The 18794-nt window shown below is 37.6% G+C and overlaps 1 protein-coding gene across 10 annotated transcripts in view; it reads right to left on the reverse strand.

Moving 5' to 3' along the window:
• LOC106072102 (paladin-like) overlaps positions 1-18794 on the reverse strand; it is a 205734-nt gene that overhangs the window by 31537 nt on the left and 155403 nt on the right. For 9 of the 10 annotated variants that reach the window (XM_056021606.1, XM_056021602.1, XM_056021603.1 and 6 more), the window contains exons 4-6: positions 13725-13904; positions 7258-7422; positions 497-660 (exon numbers count right to left, since the gene is read on the reverse strand). In XM_056021606.1, coding sequence (XP_055877581.1) covers positions 497-660; positions 7258-7422; positions 13725-13904 — 509 coding nt within the window. The remainder of the gene's footprint in view (positions 1-496; positions 661-7257; positions 7423-13724; positions 13905-18794) is intronic. The other variant, XM_056021605.1, reaches the window with a different exon arrangement.

Genomic DNA, 18794 nt, shown 5'->3' on the forward strand with positions numbered 1-18794 from the left:
GACATTTCACACAAAACTAATAGCGTCTTTTCCCCTTTTATTTTCAACAGATGTTTATGCCTGAAATTGCTGAAAAATTTTTTTTTTATAATTCGCTCGAGTCATTACGTTATCTTCCAAATGCCATTAATTAAATAACGTGGAAGATTGCCATTCAATACTTGCTTGCAATGAATGTAATTTAATGCCTGTAAGATAATGATTCAATTCGTGTAAGACAATCATTCAATATGTGTAAAATAATCATTCAATACATGTTAGATAATTATTAAACTGTGTAAGATAATCCTTCAATACGTGTATGATAATCCTTCAATACCTTTAAGATAATCATTCAATTTTGATGCTGCTTTAAACAAAGTCTTTGTCGAGAGTAAAGAATAGAATCCTTTGTTTTGTTTTTTTTAAAGTTCATTTAGCGAGTATTGAAATGTATAAAGACTACCACAAGCGAACATCTTTTAATGGTATGTCACTGAACTAAATGATTGCTGACCTGAGGGATGGGTTGGAGAAAGCTTCTCTGGCATAGACTTCATTGGACAGGAGAATGTCTTCTTCAAACTCCACTTTCCTGATGTGGGGCTCCTGCTGAAGCTTGTCCAGGTTGTCGTAGAAGTAAAACACGAACTCGTCCTCTATCCCAGCCAGAGACACAATCTGTTATACAGCATCAATAAAGTACTTCAAACTTAACTACTAAGTTTATACAACATAGTATATGTTAAGCAATGGGTAAATTAAAGCTTGTAGTTGCCCACCTGATAAACAGGTTTAACTGTATAAGTGTGGTAGTCATGCAATAATATGCAATAATATTGAGAAAGTTCCCTTTCAGACCATATGCTTGGACAAACTAGAGAATGGAATGGGTTGCCTGAGCTAGCCAGGAAAACCAGTGACTTAGCAGTATTTAAGTCATTGGTTAACATGCATGACTAGATGCATGACGCTTAGGACGTAATCATCTTCTTTTTTAAAGTAACGTCTGTATAAGATAAGATAAGATTTTGTAATTAAGATGTTAAACTGAGTGAACGTACGGTACAATATAAACGCCGTTCTGAATCATTTCCTTGCTTCCAATATATACTTCAATTTCAGTAACAAAGCATTGTAAATATGTTATTTATTTTCTTCAACTCCAAATTTATGAACGATAGTTCAAAAAGAAGACTAACAAAAAACTTTTTAAAAAGAAGAGCAAACAATTTTACACTTGTTTAAATATTTGGTGTAAAACTGAATCTGAATCTGTTTCTGACAATAAACACACCGCAATGCATTTCATAACAGTATGTTATTCTGCTAAAAAAAATATTTTCTGTAAGTCATTGATTAGGAAGTAATATAAAAAAATGTTTCCCTTTCAGACCTTACGATCTATGGGGCAGATGATGTTAAGGTCATCTGTTTCTATGGCCAACGGTTAACGAGCAGGGTGTCATGTGGCCAGCACAACGACCAACCACCTTTACTTTCCTCAACTAAAGTGAGGTACCCATTAGAGTTGGGTGGACTCGGGGACGCCCTAAAAATCCAGAAATTCAAAATCCCAGCCTTCACCGAGATTCGAACCCAGAACCTCAGGTTCAGAAGCCGAGCGCTTAACCATTCAGCCACCGCGCCCCCTAGGAAGCAATATAACGACATAAAAAGTTGTGAAGTACTTTATACTGTAGTGTTAAGATGAAACGGTTTTACACATGGCATCTATAATGGAAGTTCAGAATTACTCTAACTCAGGGACTGTGGTCAATTTGAACACTTCTGAGTCAGCCTGTGTATTCGCAAGAGTGTCAAACGAAAAAAAAACACCTAGTAACTGTATCATCTGCCTGAGTTAGGGACATTCACATCTAACCTATGAGAGCTTACCTAGTAACTGTATCATCTGCCTGAGTTAGGGACATTCACATCTAACCTAAGTGAGCTTAGTTGATTCCTGATGCAGTTAGGGACATTCACATCTAACCTAAGAGAGCTTAGTTGATTCCTGATGCAGTTAGGGACATTCACATCTAACCTAAGAGAGCTTAGTTGATTCCTGATGCAGTTAGGGACATTCACATCTAACCTAAGAGAGCTTAGTTGATTCCTGATGCAGTTAGGGACATTCACATCTAACCTAAGAGAGCTTAGTTGATTCCTGATGCAGTTAGGGACATTCACATCTAACCTAAGAGAGCTTAGTTGATTCCTGATGCAGTTAGGGACATTCACATCTAACCTAAGAGAGCTTAGTTGACTCCTGATGCAGTTAGGGACATTCACATCTAACCTAAGAGAGCTTAGTTGATTCCTGATGCAGTTAGGGACATTCACATCTAACCTAAGAGAGCTTAGTTGACTCCTGATGCAGTTAGGGACATTCACATCTAACCTAAGAGAGCTTAGTTGACTCCTGATGCAGTTAGGGACATTCACATCTAACCTAAGAGAGCTTAGTTGATTCCTGATGCAGTTAGGGACATTCACATCTAACCTAAGAGAGCTTAGTTGACTCCTGATGCAGTTAGGGACATTCACATCTAACCTAAGAGAGCTTAGTTGATTCCTGATGCAGTTAGGGACATTCACATCTAACCTAAGAGAGCTTAGTTGATTCCTGATGCAGTTAGGGACATTCACATCTAACCTAAGAGAGCTTAGTTGACTCCTGATGCAGTTAGGGACATTCACATCTAACCTAAGAGAGCTTAGTTGATTCCTGATGCAGTTAGGGACATTCACATCTAACCTAAGAGAGCTTAGTTGATTCCTGATGCAGTTAGGGACATTCACATCTAACCTAAGAGAGCTTAGTTGACTCCTGATGCAGTTAGGGACATTCACATCTAACCTAAGAGAGCTTAGTTGACTCCTGATGCAGTTAGGGACATTCACATCTAACCTAAGATAGCTTAGTTGATTCCTGATGCAGTTAGGGACATTCACATCTAACCTAAGAGAGCTTAGTTGACTCCTGATGCAGTTAGGGACATTCACATCTAACCTAAGAGAGCTTAGTTGATTCCTGATGCAGTTAGGGACATTCACATCTAACCTAAGAGAGCTTAGTTGATTCCTGATGCAGTTAGGGACATTCACATCTAACCTAAGAGAGCTTAGTTGATTCCTGATGCAGTTAGGGACATTCACATCTAACCTAAGAGAGCTTAGTTGATTCCTGATGCAGTTAGGGACATTCACATCTAACCTAAGAGAGCTTAGTTGACTCCTGATGCAGTTAGGGACATTCACATCTAACCTAAGAGAGCTTAGTTGACTCCTGATGCAGTTAGGGACATTCACATCTAACCTAAGAGAGCTTAGTTGACTCCTGATGCAGTTAGGGACATTCACATCTAACCTAAGAGAGCTTAGTTGACTCCTGATGCAGTTAGGGACATTCACATCTAACCTAAGAGAGCTTAGTTGACTCCTGATGCAGTTAGGGACATTCACATCTAACCTAAGAGAGCTTAGTTGATTCCTGATGCAGTTAGGGACATTCACATCTAACCTAAGAGAGCTTAGTTGACTCCTGATGCAGTTAGGGACATTCACATCTAACCTAAGAGAGCTTAGTTGACTCCTGATGCAGTTAGGGACATTCACATCTAACCTAAGAGAGCTTAGTTGATTCCTGATGCAGTTAGGGACATTCACATCTAACCTAAGAGAGCTTAGTTGACTTCTGACGCAGTTAGGGACATTCACATCTAACCTAAGAGAGCTTAGTTGACTCCTGATGCAGTTAGGGACATTCACATCTAACCTAAGAGAGCTTAGTTGACTCCTGACGCAGTTAGGGACATTCACATCTAACCTAAGAGAGCTTAGTTGATTGCTGATGCAGTTAGGGACATTCACATCTAACCTAAGAGAGCTTAGTTGATTCCTGACGCAGTTAGGGACATTCACATCTAACCTAAGAGAGCTTAGTTGACTCCTGATGCAGTTAGGGACATTCACATCTAACCTAAGAGAGCTTAGTTGACTCCTGACGCAGTTAGGGACATTCACATCTAACCTAAGAGAGCTTAATTGATTGCTGATGCAGTTAGGGACATTCACATCTAACCTAAGAGAGCTTAGTTGACTCCTGATGCAGTTAGGGACATTCACATCTAACCTAAGAGAGCTTAGTTGACTCCTGACGCAGTTAGGGACATTCACATCTAACCTAAGAGAGCTTAGTTGACTCCTGATGCAGTTAGGGACATTCACATCTAACCTAAGAGAGCTTAGTTGACTCCTGATGCAGTTAGGGACATTCACATCTAACCTAAGAGAGCTTAGTTGACTCCTGATGCAGTTAGGGACATTCACATCTAACCTAAGAGAGCTTAGTTGATTCCTGATGCAGTTAGGGACATTCACATCTAACCTAAGAGAGCTTAGTTGACTCCTGATGCAGTTAGGGACATTCACATCTAACCTAAGAGAGCTTAGTTGATTCCTGATGCAGTTAGGGACATTCACATCTAACCTAAGAGAGCTTAGTTGATTCCTGATGCAGTTAGGGACATTCACATCTAACCTAAGAGAGCTTAGTTGATTGCTGATGCAGTTAGGGACATTCACATCTAACCTAAGAGAGCTTAGTTGATTCCTGATGCAGTTAGGGACATTCACATCTAACCTAACAGAGCTTAGTTGATTCCTGATGCAGTTAGGGACATTTACATCTAACCTAAGAGAGCTTAGTTGATTGCTGATGCAGTTAGGGACATTCACATCTAACCTAAGAGAGCTTAGTTGATTCCTGATGCAGTTAAGGACATTCACATCTAACCTAAGAGAGTTTAGTTGATTGCTGATGCAGTTAGGGACATTCACATCTAACCTAAGAGAGCTTAGTTGATTCCTGACGCAGTTAGGGACATTCACATCTAACCTAAGAGAGCTTAGTTGACTCCTGATGCAGTTAGGGACATTCACATCTAACCTAAGAGAGCTTAGTTGACTCCTGACGCAGTTAGGGACATTCACATCTAACCTAAGAGAGCTTAATTGATTGCTGATGCAGTTAGGGACATTCACATCTAACCTAAGAGAGCTTAGTTGACTCCTGATGCAGTTAGGGACATTCACATCTAACCTAAGAGAGCTTAGTTGACTCCTGACGCAGTTAGGGACATTCACATCTAACCTAAGAGAGCTTAGTTGACTCCTGACGCAGTTAGGGACATTCACATCTAACCTAAGAGAGCTTAGTTGATTCCTGATGCAGTTAGGGACATTCACATCTAACCTAAGAGAGCTTAGTTGATTGCTGATGCAGTTAGGGACATTCACATCTAACCTAAGAGAGCTTAGTTGATTCCTGATGCAGTTAGGGACATTCACATCTAACCTAAGAGAGCTTAGTTGATTCCTGATGCAGTTAGGGACATTCACATCTAACCTAAGAGAGCTTAGTTGATTCCTGATGCAGTTAGGGACATTCACATCTAACCTAAGAGAGCTTAGTTGACTCCTGATGCAGTTAGGGACATTCACATCTAACCTAAGAGAGCTTAGTTGACTCCTGACGCAGTTAGGGACATTCACATCTAACCTAAGAGAGCTTAGTTGACTCCTGACGCAGTTAGGGACATTCACATCTAACCTAAGAGAGCTTAGTTGATTCCTGATGCAGTTAGGGACATTCACATCTAACCTAAGAGAGCTTAGTTGATTCCTGATGCAGTTAGGGACATTCACATCTAACCTAAGAGAGCTTAGTTGATTCCTGATGCAGTTAGGGACATTCACATCTAACCTAAGAGAGCTTAGTTGACTCCTGACGCAGTTAGGGACATTCACATCTAACCTAAGAGAGCTTAGTTGACTCCTGACGCAGTTAGGGACATTCACATCTAACCTAAGAGAGCTTAGTTGACTCCTGACGCAGTTAGGGACATTCACATCTAACCTAAGAGAGCCTAGTTGACTCCTGACGCAGTTAGGGACATTCACATCTAACCTAAGAGAGCTTAGTTGACTCCTGACGCAGTTAGGGACATTCACATCTAACCTAAGAGAGCTTAGTTGACTCCTGACGCAGTTAGGGACATTCACATCTAACCTAAGAGAGCTTAGTTGACTCCTGACGCAGTTAGGGACATTCACATCTAACCTAAGAGAGCTTAGTTGACTCCTGATGCAGTTAGGGACATTCACATCTAACCTAAGAGAGCTTAGTTGACTCCTGACGCAGTTAGGGACATTCACATCTAACCTAAGAGAGCTTAGTTGACTCCTGACGCAGTTAGGGACATTCACATCTAACCTAAGAGAGCTTAGTTGACTCCTGACGCAGTTAGGGACATTCACATCTAACCTAAGAGAGCTTAGTTGACTCCTGACGCAGTTAGGGACATTCACATCTAACCTAAGAGAGCTTAGTTGACTCCTGATGCAGTTAGGGACATTCACATCTAACCTAAGAGAGCTTAGTTGACTCCTGACGCAGTTAGGGACATTCACATCTAACCTAAGAGAGCTTAGTTGACTCCTGACGCAGTTAGGGACATTCACATCTAACCTAAGAGAGCTTAGTTGACTCCTGACGCAGTTAGGGACATTCACATCTAACCTAAGAGAGCTTAGTTGACTCCTGACGCAGTTAGGGACATTCACATCTAACCTAAGAGAGCTTAGTTGACTCCTGACGCAGTTAGGGACATTCACATCTAACCTAAGAGAGCTTAGTTGACTCCTGACGCAGTTAGGGACATTCACATCTAACCTAAGAGAGCTTAGTTGACTCCTGATGCAGTTAGGGACATTCACATCTAACCTAAGAGAGCTTAGTTGACTCCTGATGCAGTTAGGGACATTCACATCTAACCTAAGAGAGCTTAGTTGATTCCTGATGCAGTTAGGGACATTCACATCTAACCTAAGAGAGCTTAGTTGACTCCTGATGCAGTTAGGGACATTCACATCTAACCTAAGAGAGCTTAGTTGACTCCTGATGCAGTTAGGGACATTCACATCTAACCTAAGAGAGCCTAGTTGATTGCTGACGCAAGTTCCGATGAATATTTAGAGCAGTGTTCCTCAAACTTTCTCCTGGATAAAACGCTTTACACATTCGGAGTATTTAGAGGAAAACTTTGCTTATTTTTTAGAGAGATTAATTCACGTGGTGACCTACTAGTTAATTGGTCCAGTAGTTCGTGGAACACATATTCAAGCCTCGCGGAACGGTAGGGTTCCGTGGAACATAGTTCGGGAAACACTGATTTAAAAAAACAAATTTACATCTAACCTAAGAGAGCTTACTTCTTTTCTGATGCAGGACTCGATGTGATCACAGCTGTCCTTCGTGTCACCCATCATGACCATGTTGTGAATGTTCTCCTGGTGACGCACGGAGTAAGGGACATAATCATCATCCACACGCTGGAACAGGATGGGCTCACTCCGCAAATTGAGCAGCAAAATCTGCTGCAAAATACAGAAGAACGCGTGTAATTTATGAGATTGGATACTGTCTGAAAGTACTACTACCAACAGAAAATGAACTGCCAAAATATTTTTTTTTGTAAGTTGGAAGATGTAGCTCAAGAAATATTATTCACAAATCAATAAGAAAGGTTTATAGTTATACGTTTACGTATTATTGGTATAACTATGGTATTACTGTTTATAACAGTGCTATACAATACTACAAGCAGGCCCTCAGTGAAATGAATTTGGTGGCCCCAAATAAAGTAGTAAAATAAAAATAATAAAAAAGTAAAAAAAAATAAAAATTAACGCAATTTATTTAAAACCTAGTGACTCCAACAAAAACATTGACACATCTCTTCCCTAATAAAAATTGTTTAGAATTCTGTGTAAGACTTTAATAGTCAGAGACTAAAATTGCGGTAAGACACACAGGCAGATAAGTACACAAGTAAGTCAAGTAAGTGAAGCTCCCCTTTCAGACCTTGCGGTCTATAGGGCAGATGATGTAAAGGTCATCTGTTCCTGTAGCCCACGGTTAATGAGAGTGCCATGTGACCAGCACAACGACCAACCGCCTTTACTTTTCCCCAATTAAAGTCAGGTACTTATTAGAGCTGGGGTGGATTCAGAGGCGCTCAAAGATCCTGAAATTAAAAATTCCAGTCTTCACGAGGATTCGAACCCTGGACCCCCGGGTCAGAAGCCAAGAACTTAACCGCTCAGCGACCGCGTCAGATAAATACACAAGCAAAGGAGAAAGGAAAGTGCAAGGGAAAGTTAAAAAGGAAGTTGCAAAAGGAAGGTTAAAAGAAAGAGATGTAAAGAAGAAATAAAAAGAAATAGAACAAGGGACAAAGAAGAGAAAGTGAGAGAAAAGAGACAAATGACAGAAAGTGAGAGAAAAGAGAGAGAGAGTGAGAGGAAGGGGGAGGTCGTAGTGAGAAAGCAAGAAAGCAGAGAGAACAAAGACAGAGAGAACAAAGACAGAGAGAACAAGACAGAGAGAACAAAGACAGAGAGAAAACAGTGAGATGAAAGAGAAAGAAAAGATTTAAAAAAAAAAGATTGAGCAAGAGAAAACAAAGAAAAAAAGAGTGATAAAAAGAAAGAGAAAAAAGAGAGCAAGAGATAGAAGAGTATTAGAAAAAGAGAGACCTGTAGATATGTCCATTAGACCTACGAAATTGTTTACAAAGTTTGAAAAGAGAGCAGCACAAGGGACGCTGTTTAATTGGATTGCTATCCCAAATGCAATGTCTATAAGGCGAGGTGCCCAACAGCAGATCGTGACAAGCAGACGGAGGGAGAAATAAAATAAAAAAATACATGAACAAATCGATGACATCACGATACGTTTCATTGGCCCAAATCTAGGTCAAACTCTCCACTCGTACAACGTGCAAGGCACTCCTTTAAATACATTGCTGATTTCCTCCCTTGTTTTCTATTTTTAGCGACTGCCGGGTCGTTTCTATCTCTTTTGTAATCGAATTGGAGAGCAGTTGAATAAAGAACATAGAGAATAGAATGTAATCATGTCCACCTGCTCTCACTCTCTATGTAAGAGACAATGTAATATCATCTCTCAGTGTTTCTCAGTCTTAATTACATGCATAGTTGTTAATGTTTTTGTTTTTTAAATTAATGTCATTAATAATATGGAATTAAAAAAAACAACTCTATTAATTCACTCTGTATCTTTCTTCTATTTGGTTTGGATTCTCACAATCGATTCCAATTATCCCATCGTCATCAAATTATGCATTACGAGATCAACCAATCAACCAATTACTTAATCAATTAGTCATTATTAATTAATTTTTGTTTACAGAAAATGTACTAAGCTAATTAGAGATAAGTCGTGGTGGAATGTAAACAGTACGTAGATCTATATAAACTCTTCTAATCCTAAGTGAATGGTAGAGCCTACTTTGGCCTAAGTGAATGGTAGAGCCTACTTTGGCCTAAGTGAATGGTAGAGCCTACTTTGGCCTAAGTGAATGGTAGAGCCTACTTTGGCCTAAGTGAATGGTAGAGCCTACTTTGGCCTAAGTGTGATATGAATAAGTTCAATTTTTGGGGTCACAAATCTAAAAAAAACAACAACTCGAAAATGGAACCAGTGAAATCTGCCCATGTGGAGTGTCCCCAGTGTCCTGGCTAGTATCTGTGCAAAGCAATACTATTGCACTCAACCAGTTTAAACTAGCCAAGGGACATTATAATTAACAAGATAGACTTAGTCAAGACTTCTTACCAATTTAAGTAGGCAAAGAAATTGTACTTAGATGTTGGGTATAAGAAGAATTAGTCCCCATGAGGACTCTTGAGCCCTGAGTGAACAGTTTTGTATAGGCCTACATTTAAAAACCGATCATGTCAACATTCACCAACATTCCCCCTTCTTCCCTCCCCCTTTCACAACTGGTCCAGACAACTGACAGGATCATAAGACATAGCGCATTGAAAAACCTAAAAGCTAAATAAACAAAGCAATAAGTAAAAATATTTCTAATCGCACAGATTTATTAAGTCTAGGTTAATCATGCATATATTTACATCCCTGATCCAAACTAATTGAAAAAACTTACACTTAATATAAGCTTTGTTTGGGTTTTTAAAGTTTTTTTTTTGTAAGTTTTTCTTGTTTTTTTCTCGCATCTATTTTTCAAATCTCCGCAACATTACTGAGTCAGCTTTTAGGTAAAATGATAAAATGATAACTTGTTTGGTTTAGTTTTGGTTTTAGGCACATCGGCACAATTTTAGGCCATGTCGTGCCTGGATAACTTGTTTGTATATGGGAACTTCTATAGTGACTTACTTAGCTTTCAAAGGCTGCCTGGTCGTGCAGTTTGCGCGCTGGACTGTCGTTCAGATTTATCAACGGTCGAGGGTTCAAACCCTGCCCGCTCCCATCCCCCGTCGTCCTGCAGGAGGTTTGGACTAGGAAGTAAACTATCTTCAACTCTGAAGGAACATCCGAATTATGTAAAACAAAACAAAACAAGGCAGGATTATCTATTGGAACAACCAGATAGACCTGATAACTACCTCACCCTAAGGTCAATGTTAATCAACAACCACAAAGAGGAGCGGCTCAACCAATAGGCAACAGGAAACACAGGCAGAGCCATGTACAAAGAAATGAACATGCCTAACAAACTGAACAGTATTAACTTCCTCCCCCGCAAAGAACAATATACAATCTTCCAACTAAGGACAGGACACACACCTATGTTAAATTTCGATCTCATAAAATAAATCCAATACAACTCCCCCTTTGTAGACACTGCGCCCAGCCTTAGGAAACCGTAAACCATATCCTTTTTGAATGCCCCTTCCTAATCCACCTTAGGCAGATCCTACTACCACTCTAGCCCAACATAACCAACACCCTGTACGGCAGTGCTGAACAACTGAAGAAAACTGCACACTTGGCACAGTCTGCAAAAGAGATGACAGCTCAGCAGCAAAAAGCTGGCTAGAAGAAGAAGAAGAAGAAGAAGATAGTGACATACAAACTAAAATGAGATGCCTCTCTATGGCTGTCTCCTCCATCACTTTTTATTTATTTTTTTCTTCTCTGCACCCCCCCCCCCCCAACCCCTCTTTCCTCCTGTTCCGTGTTTCCTAGTTACCGAAAGTAAACATAAAATTGGCAGAACGTTTATCTCCATAACAAATTTTATGTTTTGTCCTGCAGGCCAGTTGCTCGGCTTCCCACACCTGAAGGACTAAGGAAATAAACCAAATGTTAGTCTTCAAGATGAAGAAGAAAGAGGCCCATGAGATAAACGCCTGCCACGATGACAGATGATGTAAAGCTTAATATCCTTAAAACTGAAGGCAGAAACTGATTATTGTTTTGCCTTTTCTGTACTGATGGGAGGTTTAGTCTAGTTTCAGAGACCGTTGTTACAGCACAGAGGTGTGAATGGAGAATTTTTATAGATGTTAACAGTTCTGAGATGTAACATATCACCTTTCAAGTCATGTGACACAGTCATGTTTTGCAATGATAGGAAGACAAAACGTGTGTATTTAATTTCATTCATATTTTAAAAAGTTATTTCAAGTTTAATCTTTTAAAATAATCAAAGTACAAATAAGCACATTTTGTTTAGTGAAATATATTCTTTGCTAAAAGTGATGTCCATGAACATTGTTGATTAGCCCAGCTTTAAGTATAAAGTATTGGACATAAAAACATCAGAACAATAGGAATTAAGCTAATCTGTCAGCTGGTAAACGAACCAACAAAATCATTAACTATGTCTGCGACTATTACTTTATAATAGATGACCCAGCGGGTATATTAAAATGAACAGTGTATTTGATCACGAACTATATACAACTTCTCAACAACTTTGACTGCTCATTGTATTATATGGTCTGGTCGTGGATGCGTTAACCTGTTTGTCTTGTGTGTTAGTGTAAATGAAAGCATAATCTGAATAAACCAAACAAAAAATTAGTCTTGTGTGGTCTGTCCGTCCGTCCGTCCCGTTTAGATCTCGTAAACTAGAAAAGATATTGAAAATCCGACATCATACTATTTTAAGCCAATCAAAGTTCTGATGCAACTGCTACTTTTTTCTTTTCTGAAAGTGAAAAATCTAATTTTAAAAATTACTTATGCAAGCTGTTTTTTCTTAAAAATACACCATTTTTACAACTATTCACTATTAATAGTAACAAACACGGGAGGCTATTTAGTAATGGAGATCATCATTTACCATATTTTAACAAATTTATGCAAACGCCTTCAGATGTTTTGTCAAAAATATTTATTTTTTTACAATGGTATTGCTAGGTTTAGTAATTTGTGTCATACTAACTACTACATTTATAAATAAAAAATTTACTTTTTTAAAAAAGAAAAAATCTATTTAGTATACATATAAATGGAACATAACTTAAAACAATTTTCTTTCTACTTATCACGCAAAGTAGTACACCAAACCATCTACCATAGACAATAGAACTTTAAACTAAAAGAAGTTTGATTTTACAGAAAGGTTCTCTTTTTCTTGAGGCTCTGAATAAGAGATTGACTCTTTACAAAACAATTAGATGACGTAGATAATCATTTAAAAGACATCAGTTAGTCCAGGTTCACATCTAATTTCACATTCACTTTACCCTAACCTATGGTCCGCTGGGGCACCACACAAGATCTGTCAACCTTCTTTCTCCATTCTTCTCGGTCATTTGCCTTTGATAGAATTTCATTCTGATATTATTTCTGAAAATATTGAAACCTGCCTTTTTAACTGCCTGGGTGGACAACTTCGGGGGCCGATCTTGAGTTTGTGTTTGTGTCTTGATAAATGTGGGATGGGGAAAGATGGTGATGATGTTTAGTAACAGCGAAAATAATGCCATATTAAAAAGCTTGATGCTTAGAGCAATTAAGGAAAAAAGTTGATAAACATTGGTCTTAGAAATAAGAAGCACCAGTTTAAAAGAAAATATCTAAGGATAACAACAAAAACCTATGGTCATACATGGTCTAAGAAAATGGAATCAACAGGCATAGCGCCATAAAAAGGAGAAGATAACTTAACACATAATAATAATGCAACTAAAGCTAACACCCTAAATAAATACTTTGCATCAGCATTCTCAGTCCTAGGAGACAAAGAAAAAAAAAGGAAAACGGCTGAGAAACATTAGTTTAAAAAGAAAACGACTGAGAAACACTGTTTTTTCTTCTAAAAAACGACTGAGAAACACTGTTTTTTCTTCTAAAAAACGACTGAGAAACACTGTTTTTTTAAGAAAACGGTTGTGAAACATTGGTTTTAGCAGAGAAATTTAACAAATGATTTTTTTTTCTATTTTGTTGCCCTTTGTACTTGATCTCTAGCTTCTAAGGGTACTAAGAGGAAACATGTTGAGGATCACTGGTTCCTCAGATTTATTTTTCTACTTCTACTCTTCCTAAAGGAATAACAAAATTAACGATGGACAAATTTCTGTACAAAATCAACAAACATCTATCTGGATTATTTTCTTTTCCCTGCAGTAATCTAAATGGATAAAGTGGGGAATTACTTTCGGGACTGCTAACTTTTTAAAGAATTATTATTTCAGATTTTTTTTTTTCCATTTCATAATTCTCCTTTAACACTTTGCCTGAAAAAAAAAATCGTTTTTACGTTTTCACATACAAACACATACACCTACACGAATATACACATACACCTACATAAACGAACACACACTCACACACGTCGTCCGGTACAGTAACATTAAAAACTTGGATCTAGTTTCCCCAGCGCTGGACTTACTGTATGACTGTCGGACATCAGATGAGTCAGCACTTTACCGAGACCATTCACTGTCGGCTGTCCAGAGGCGAAGATGGGCTGATCGGAGGAAGCTTGGTGAAAGTTGGGGGCAGACGTGAGCCTGTAGGTCTGTAACGTGTCCTTGACGTCATTGAAGTCTTGAACTATAAAATATTTTCCCTGTTAGATTCAAAGAAACAAAAAAAAATTACAAACGAAATGTCAGCAGTGAGTGGCATACAGAGGAGGGAAGGGTGCGTGCGTGTTGGGTGAAGAGCGGACATAGTCGAGACCTGAACACTGAACTGCGACGTCGTAACCTGTGGGCAGTTTAGACCAATAGCTCGTTGCCACGTCACACGTCGTGAAGTCAGGCTGTCGCCGATAGCACCAATGTGTTTCATGGACGATTCATGATCAGCAGCTAGAAATAAAATTTCTACATTTCACCCAGTGGCGTAGCTAGGGTGGGGAGAGGAGGGGGGACAATTTGAAAATCCTCCCAGGCCCCCACTTGGAGGGGGCCCCAAAACGAGTTTTTTTTATATTCAAAATTAAATATTACTCAAAATGCAGGGGGCCCCCAATACGGTCGAGCCCCCCCCCCGGCCCCCAAACGATGGGAAATTCCTAGCTACGCTCCTGATTTCACCAGAAAGAAGAAACATTGGTTTTTTGAACATATGTTATCTAACGAGTAGATCTAAATAGTCGTGTATAAACCTTGAATCACAGTATACACTCAGAGCTAGGCTAGTAAATATAGAGCCGTAGAGTTCTATGTTTGAGAGTATACACTCAGAGCTAGGCTAGTAAATATAGAGCCGTAGAGTTCTATGTTTGAGAGTATACACTCAGAGCTAGGCTAGTAAATATAGAGCCGTAGAGTTCTATGTTTGAGAGTATACACTCAGAGCTAGGCTAGTAAATATAGAGCCGTAGAGTTCTATGTTTGAGAGTATACACTCAAAGCTAGGCTAGTAAATATAGAGCCGTAGAGTTCTATGTTTGAGAGTCGATCCATGTTTTGCAACTTTTTCTCTAATAAATTGTGCAGCCGCCTAGTTTGCTTGGGCCGCTTTTGTAGGTAAAATAAATATTTAAAGTTTCAATTTGATCCGAGAATGTGTGTGTGTGTGAAATAACGTGTTCAATTATCCAAGGGGATGAAACCCTACATATTTAACCGTATCTGTGAATATCGAAGGATTAATTTCCCTTGTTGGTATCAAGCATAAGTAATTATTGACTAATTGGATAATTTTTTCTTTATTGATTCATGTCTTGTCTATGCTAAAGAATAGCTGTACAAAGTTTCAACTTGGGAGTAATAACATGTTCAAACGTTTGACCAGACAGACAAACAGACAGACAGACAGAGTGAGATGATATATGCTTTATAAAATTAAAAGTAAAAAAAAAATTAAATTATTCATTTCGAACTGAAATTTCGCATACATTAGTGGTGATATGGCTGTTTAGCTAAGCTTCTTAGTAATAACGCTATGTCGTGGGTTCGATCCCCATGTTAGCCATTATTGTCCCTTTATTTTCAATGACAAATAAATATGATAATTTAGTTGACTATATTATTTAAACATAAAGTAGGATTTTTAAACAATTTCTATTACTTACTATTTAGTATCTAATGAAATATGTAGACCATGTCTTTATTCCTTTATGGTCTTAATTTTTTTTTCTAATGCACAACTTTTATAGATATGTTCACGTCTTATTGTAAATTGTAAAGTTCAAGAATTTTTTTTCGTGTTGCCAATTTATCAAATTTTGTAAGAAGAATAATTTTTTTTAGTTTCTCTTTATTACATGTTACCTGTTATTAATTTTAAATGTATGGATAAGGTTAATAATTATTATTTAAAAAATATAAGTGAACGCTAAATGAATATGTGGAGATATTGTGGCTGAGGGGTAAAGTACTTGGAACTGGAAGTCCCGTGATCAAATCTTGATGAAAACTCTAGGTGGACAACTTCGGGGGCCGATTTTGAATTTGTGTTTCACACAAACTGTCTTTGTAAACTTGTTTGTTTCGTTGTTGGTTTTTGTATTATTGTTGTTATATAAGCATTCATTGTTCGCGTTATGGTATCTTTCGCTACATTTTAGCAGGCTCATTCACAACGAATTAATGTGTGACTATGCTATATTCACCTACTGAGTTGAATAACAAATCTGTGGCCAGCGTATATGGAACAGATACAGAAGACTTTGTCTGCTTCGTAGAGAGCTGGTTAGATGGATGTATCGGTTACACAGACTGGCAGATCAATAGTAACGTTGGAGAGATAAATAGGAGAGAACCGACAGATAGTACACGCGAAAAGTAAAGGCTAGAAAAGTAAAACATTATAGGAAAGAAAATGGAAGAAATGGCCAAATAAAAAAAAAAACAGAGACATAAAGATACATATAATGAAATTGGCCATGGGGTTGTTCTGTAGTTCTACTGTTTTTTGCGGTAGTGTTGTTTATATTTATGGCCTCATTGGTTTCATTGTTATTTGAATGTGGAAATGGTTTAGATCTATATGAATAATTTATTAATAAAAAATCAAGTTTCAATAATTCACTAATTGATATGATTGATATAGTAGATCTACTTGATCTAGAAGTAGATCTAGATCTTCATCTAATCATGGGAAGATATGGCGATTGTTCTCTTTGTAAGACCATCACCACGTGACTAAGCTTAAAGTAGGTCTGAGATACGAAACAGCCCCAATAATTGATTTTTATCTTTTTATTATAGCGCAAAAGCAAAACAAACAACAACATAATAACACCAAAAAAATTTCATACACGACATATTTACCGAAAAAAATATTAGTCCCGATTAGAGGAAAAAATTGTGTGGGGGGGGGGAGCGCGAAATTGGTCATTTATTTTTCAAGTAGCAATTAAAAAAAAGTATTTTCAATATACTTATTGTTACGGAGTGTGTGTGTGTTTCTATGGTGACGGAGGGAAGAGGTTAGCGGTTAGATGTGAATGATGCATGATATGTGGCCATGGCATTGTCATCATTTGGTCTTAGTTAGAACGCAAGACTGAAAGGTTGTGTTATTGTAGTCAGTTAGAATTTGTTAGAATCTATTATCACTAAAGTCTACTACATTGATTTTATTTCATATCAGCTTGATTTTGTCTATATTATGATAAAATGTATATTCTAGTATTGTTCTCAAAGAAGTTAATCATGTTATTTCGAGTTTTATTACTAAAAATATAGTACGCCTGCAGCGGTTTAGTTGTCAACCAGCAGTTTGGTGCTACAAGTCAGTGTTAACCAAGTAAGATGACAGTTTAGCAATATTTTATTTATTTATAATTGACTGAAGAAACTTCGTTTCAACTTGTAATAAGAACTTATTAAGAACATTACCAAATTAAAACCGTTTTTCAGAAAGAGGCTTTCGCAACAATATGAAATGTTTCTGAATGTGGAAGTACAAATGGGAGTTTTTTCGCTAACAGGATTCTTCTCAACTTCCTTATCTTTGAATGGTCTATAGTTTCCTGACTATCTTGAAAATAAATCAGTATTTTTAATAATCATTTATTAACTGACACAGTTTATTCTTTTCATCTGTTTTTGTCATGACCTAATTCTTTCTTAGAAAACGTAAACAAAGTCATTTAAGCGCATGTCAGTTTTACAACTTCCGGTAGACAGTTTTTACTGCCGGAATTACCTCCCTTCCTTCGTTTCTTGCCACCTGCTGCCACTAGTGTTCTTTTTACTCCAGTGCAAGAGAAATAATGAATACAATTTGTTGCCATAAAGGTCATGAGACAGTTATTTTAATAGTCAATTAATTTATAAATAGATTTAAATTCATTCTGCAGCGTTGTATTTCAATTAAATGAAATTGGAAAAAAAATTAAATATCAAATATTTAAAAAAAAATATTTTTACAACACTTCTTTGCACGTGATTGTTTAAACTTTAAGCCACTCTGATGTTCAAATGTGTGATCTTCGAAGTAATTTGAAATTTGACAAGAAGGTGTTATAGACTTTACTGGGAATTTGACGAGATTATAATTAGACTATTTTAGACAGACATAGGAATTATGGGATATTACCTAAAAAGGAATTATGGGATAGATTTTAACGGTAGCAGACATTAGAAAGATAACGAACGACTCACTCCTCTTAGTTAATGGCGAGGCCTTCTTTTTGTAGTAACTGTCGACATTTGGAATGTGCCCCTTTCCAATTGGATTAAAGTTGTGTATTAAGATTCATACAGTTTTCTTAAGTATATTCTACAAGTTGTTATATGTTGTTGGTTGAACGAACTCCATCTAGACTTAAATCTACATCTCAGACATCTGTAATCTGTTCTACTAAACAACCCACAACAAAGGTAATTAATTTTATTGTAACAAATGGACTCCCTTTTTTTTTACAATTATAAAAAGGACTAAAGTAATCTCCATAAAACACACACACACACAACCTTTGTTTGTATAGAGCATGCGTTTTAATGTAGCATTAAACTGTTGTTTTTTTTTTTTGGTATTAATGTCTCTTGAAAACACAAAGAAAAGATAAGTGTCTCTTATTTATTGTGAACAGGTGCCAATGTCTATCTCCAAAAGAAGTTATATCCTTCATAAGAGAAAGAGAGGAAGAGAAGTACAGAGAGAAACAGAGTAAGAGAGAGTAAAAGAGTAAAACAAAAAGAGTTGAAAGAGATAGACGGAATAACAGAGATATAGAGAAAGAATAAGAGATAGAGAGGATGAGAGGAATACAAAGAGATAACCGATTGGCAGACAAGATATCAAAGAGAATTGGTAGACTATGATAGAGGAAAGGGAATGCACAAGGTAAACCAAGGGCAGATAATTACGCTGAGTTGTAGTATATCGATTTAAAAAAAAACACATTAATAAGGAGCATCAGAGAGAGAGAGGGAGAGAGACAGAGAGACAGAGAGAGAAAGGTAATCGAAAATCACTACTTTGCTTAAACGTTTACTTCCGCCTGCCCTCCCCAGCCCAATAAATGTAACGGAAGTCTCTCTAAAATGGATCCCAC

The sequence above is a fragment of the Biomphalaria glabrata genome, chromosome 2 (genome assembly GCF_947242115.1).
Source record: "Biomphalaria glabrata chromosome 2, xgBioGlab47.1, whole genome shotgun sequence".
Classification (NCBI taxonomy): Eukaryota; Metazoa; Mollusca; class Gastropoda; family Planorbidae; genus Biomphalaria; species Biomphalaria glabrata.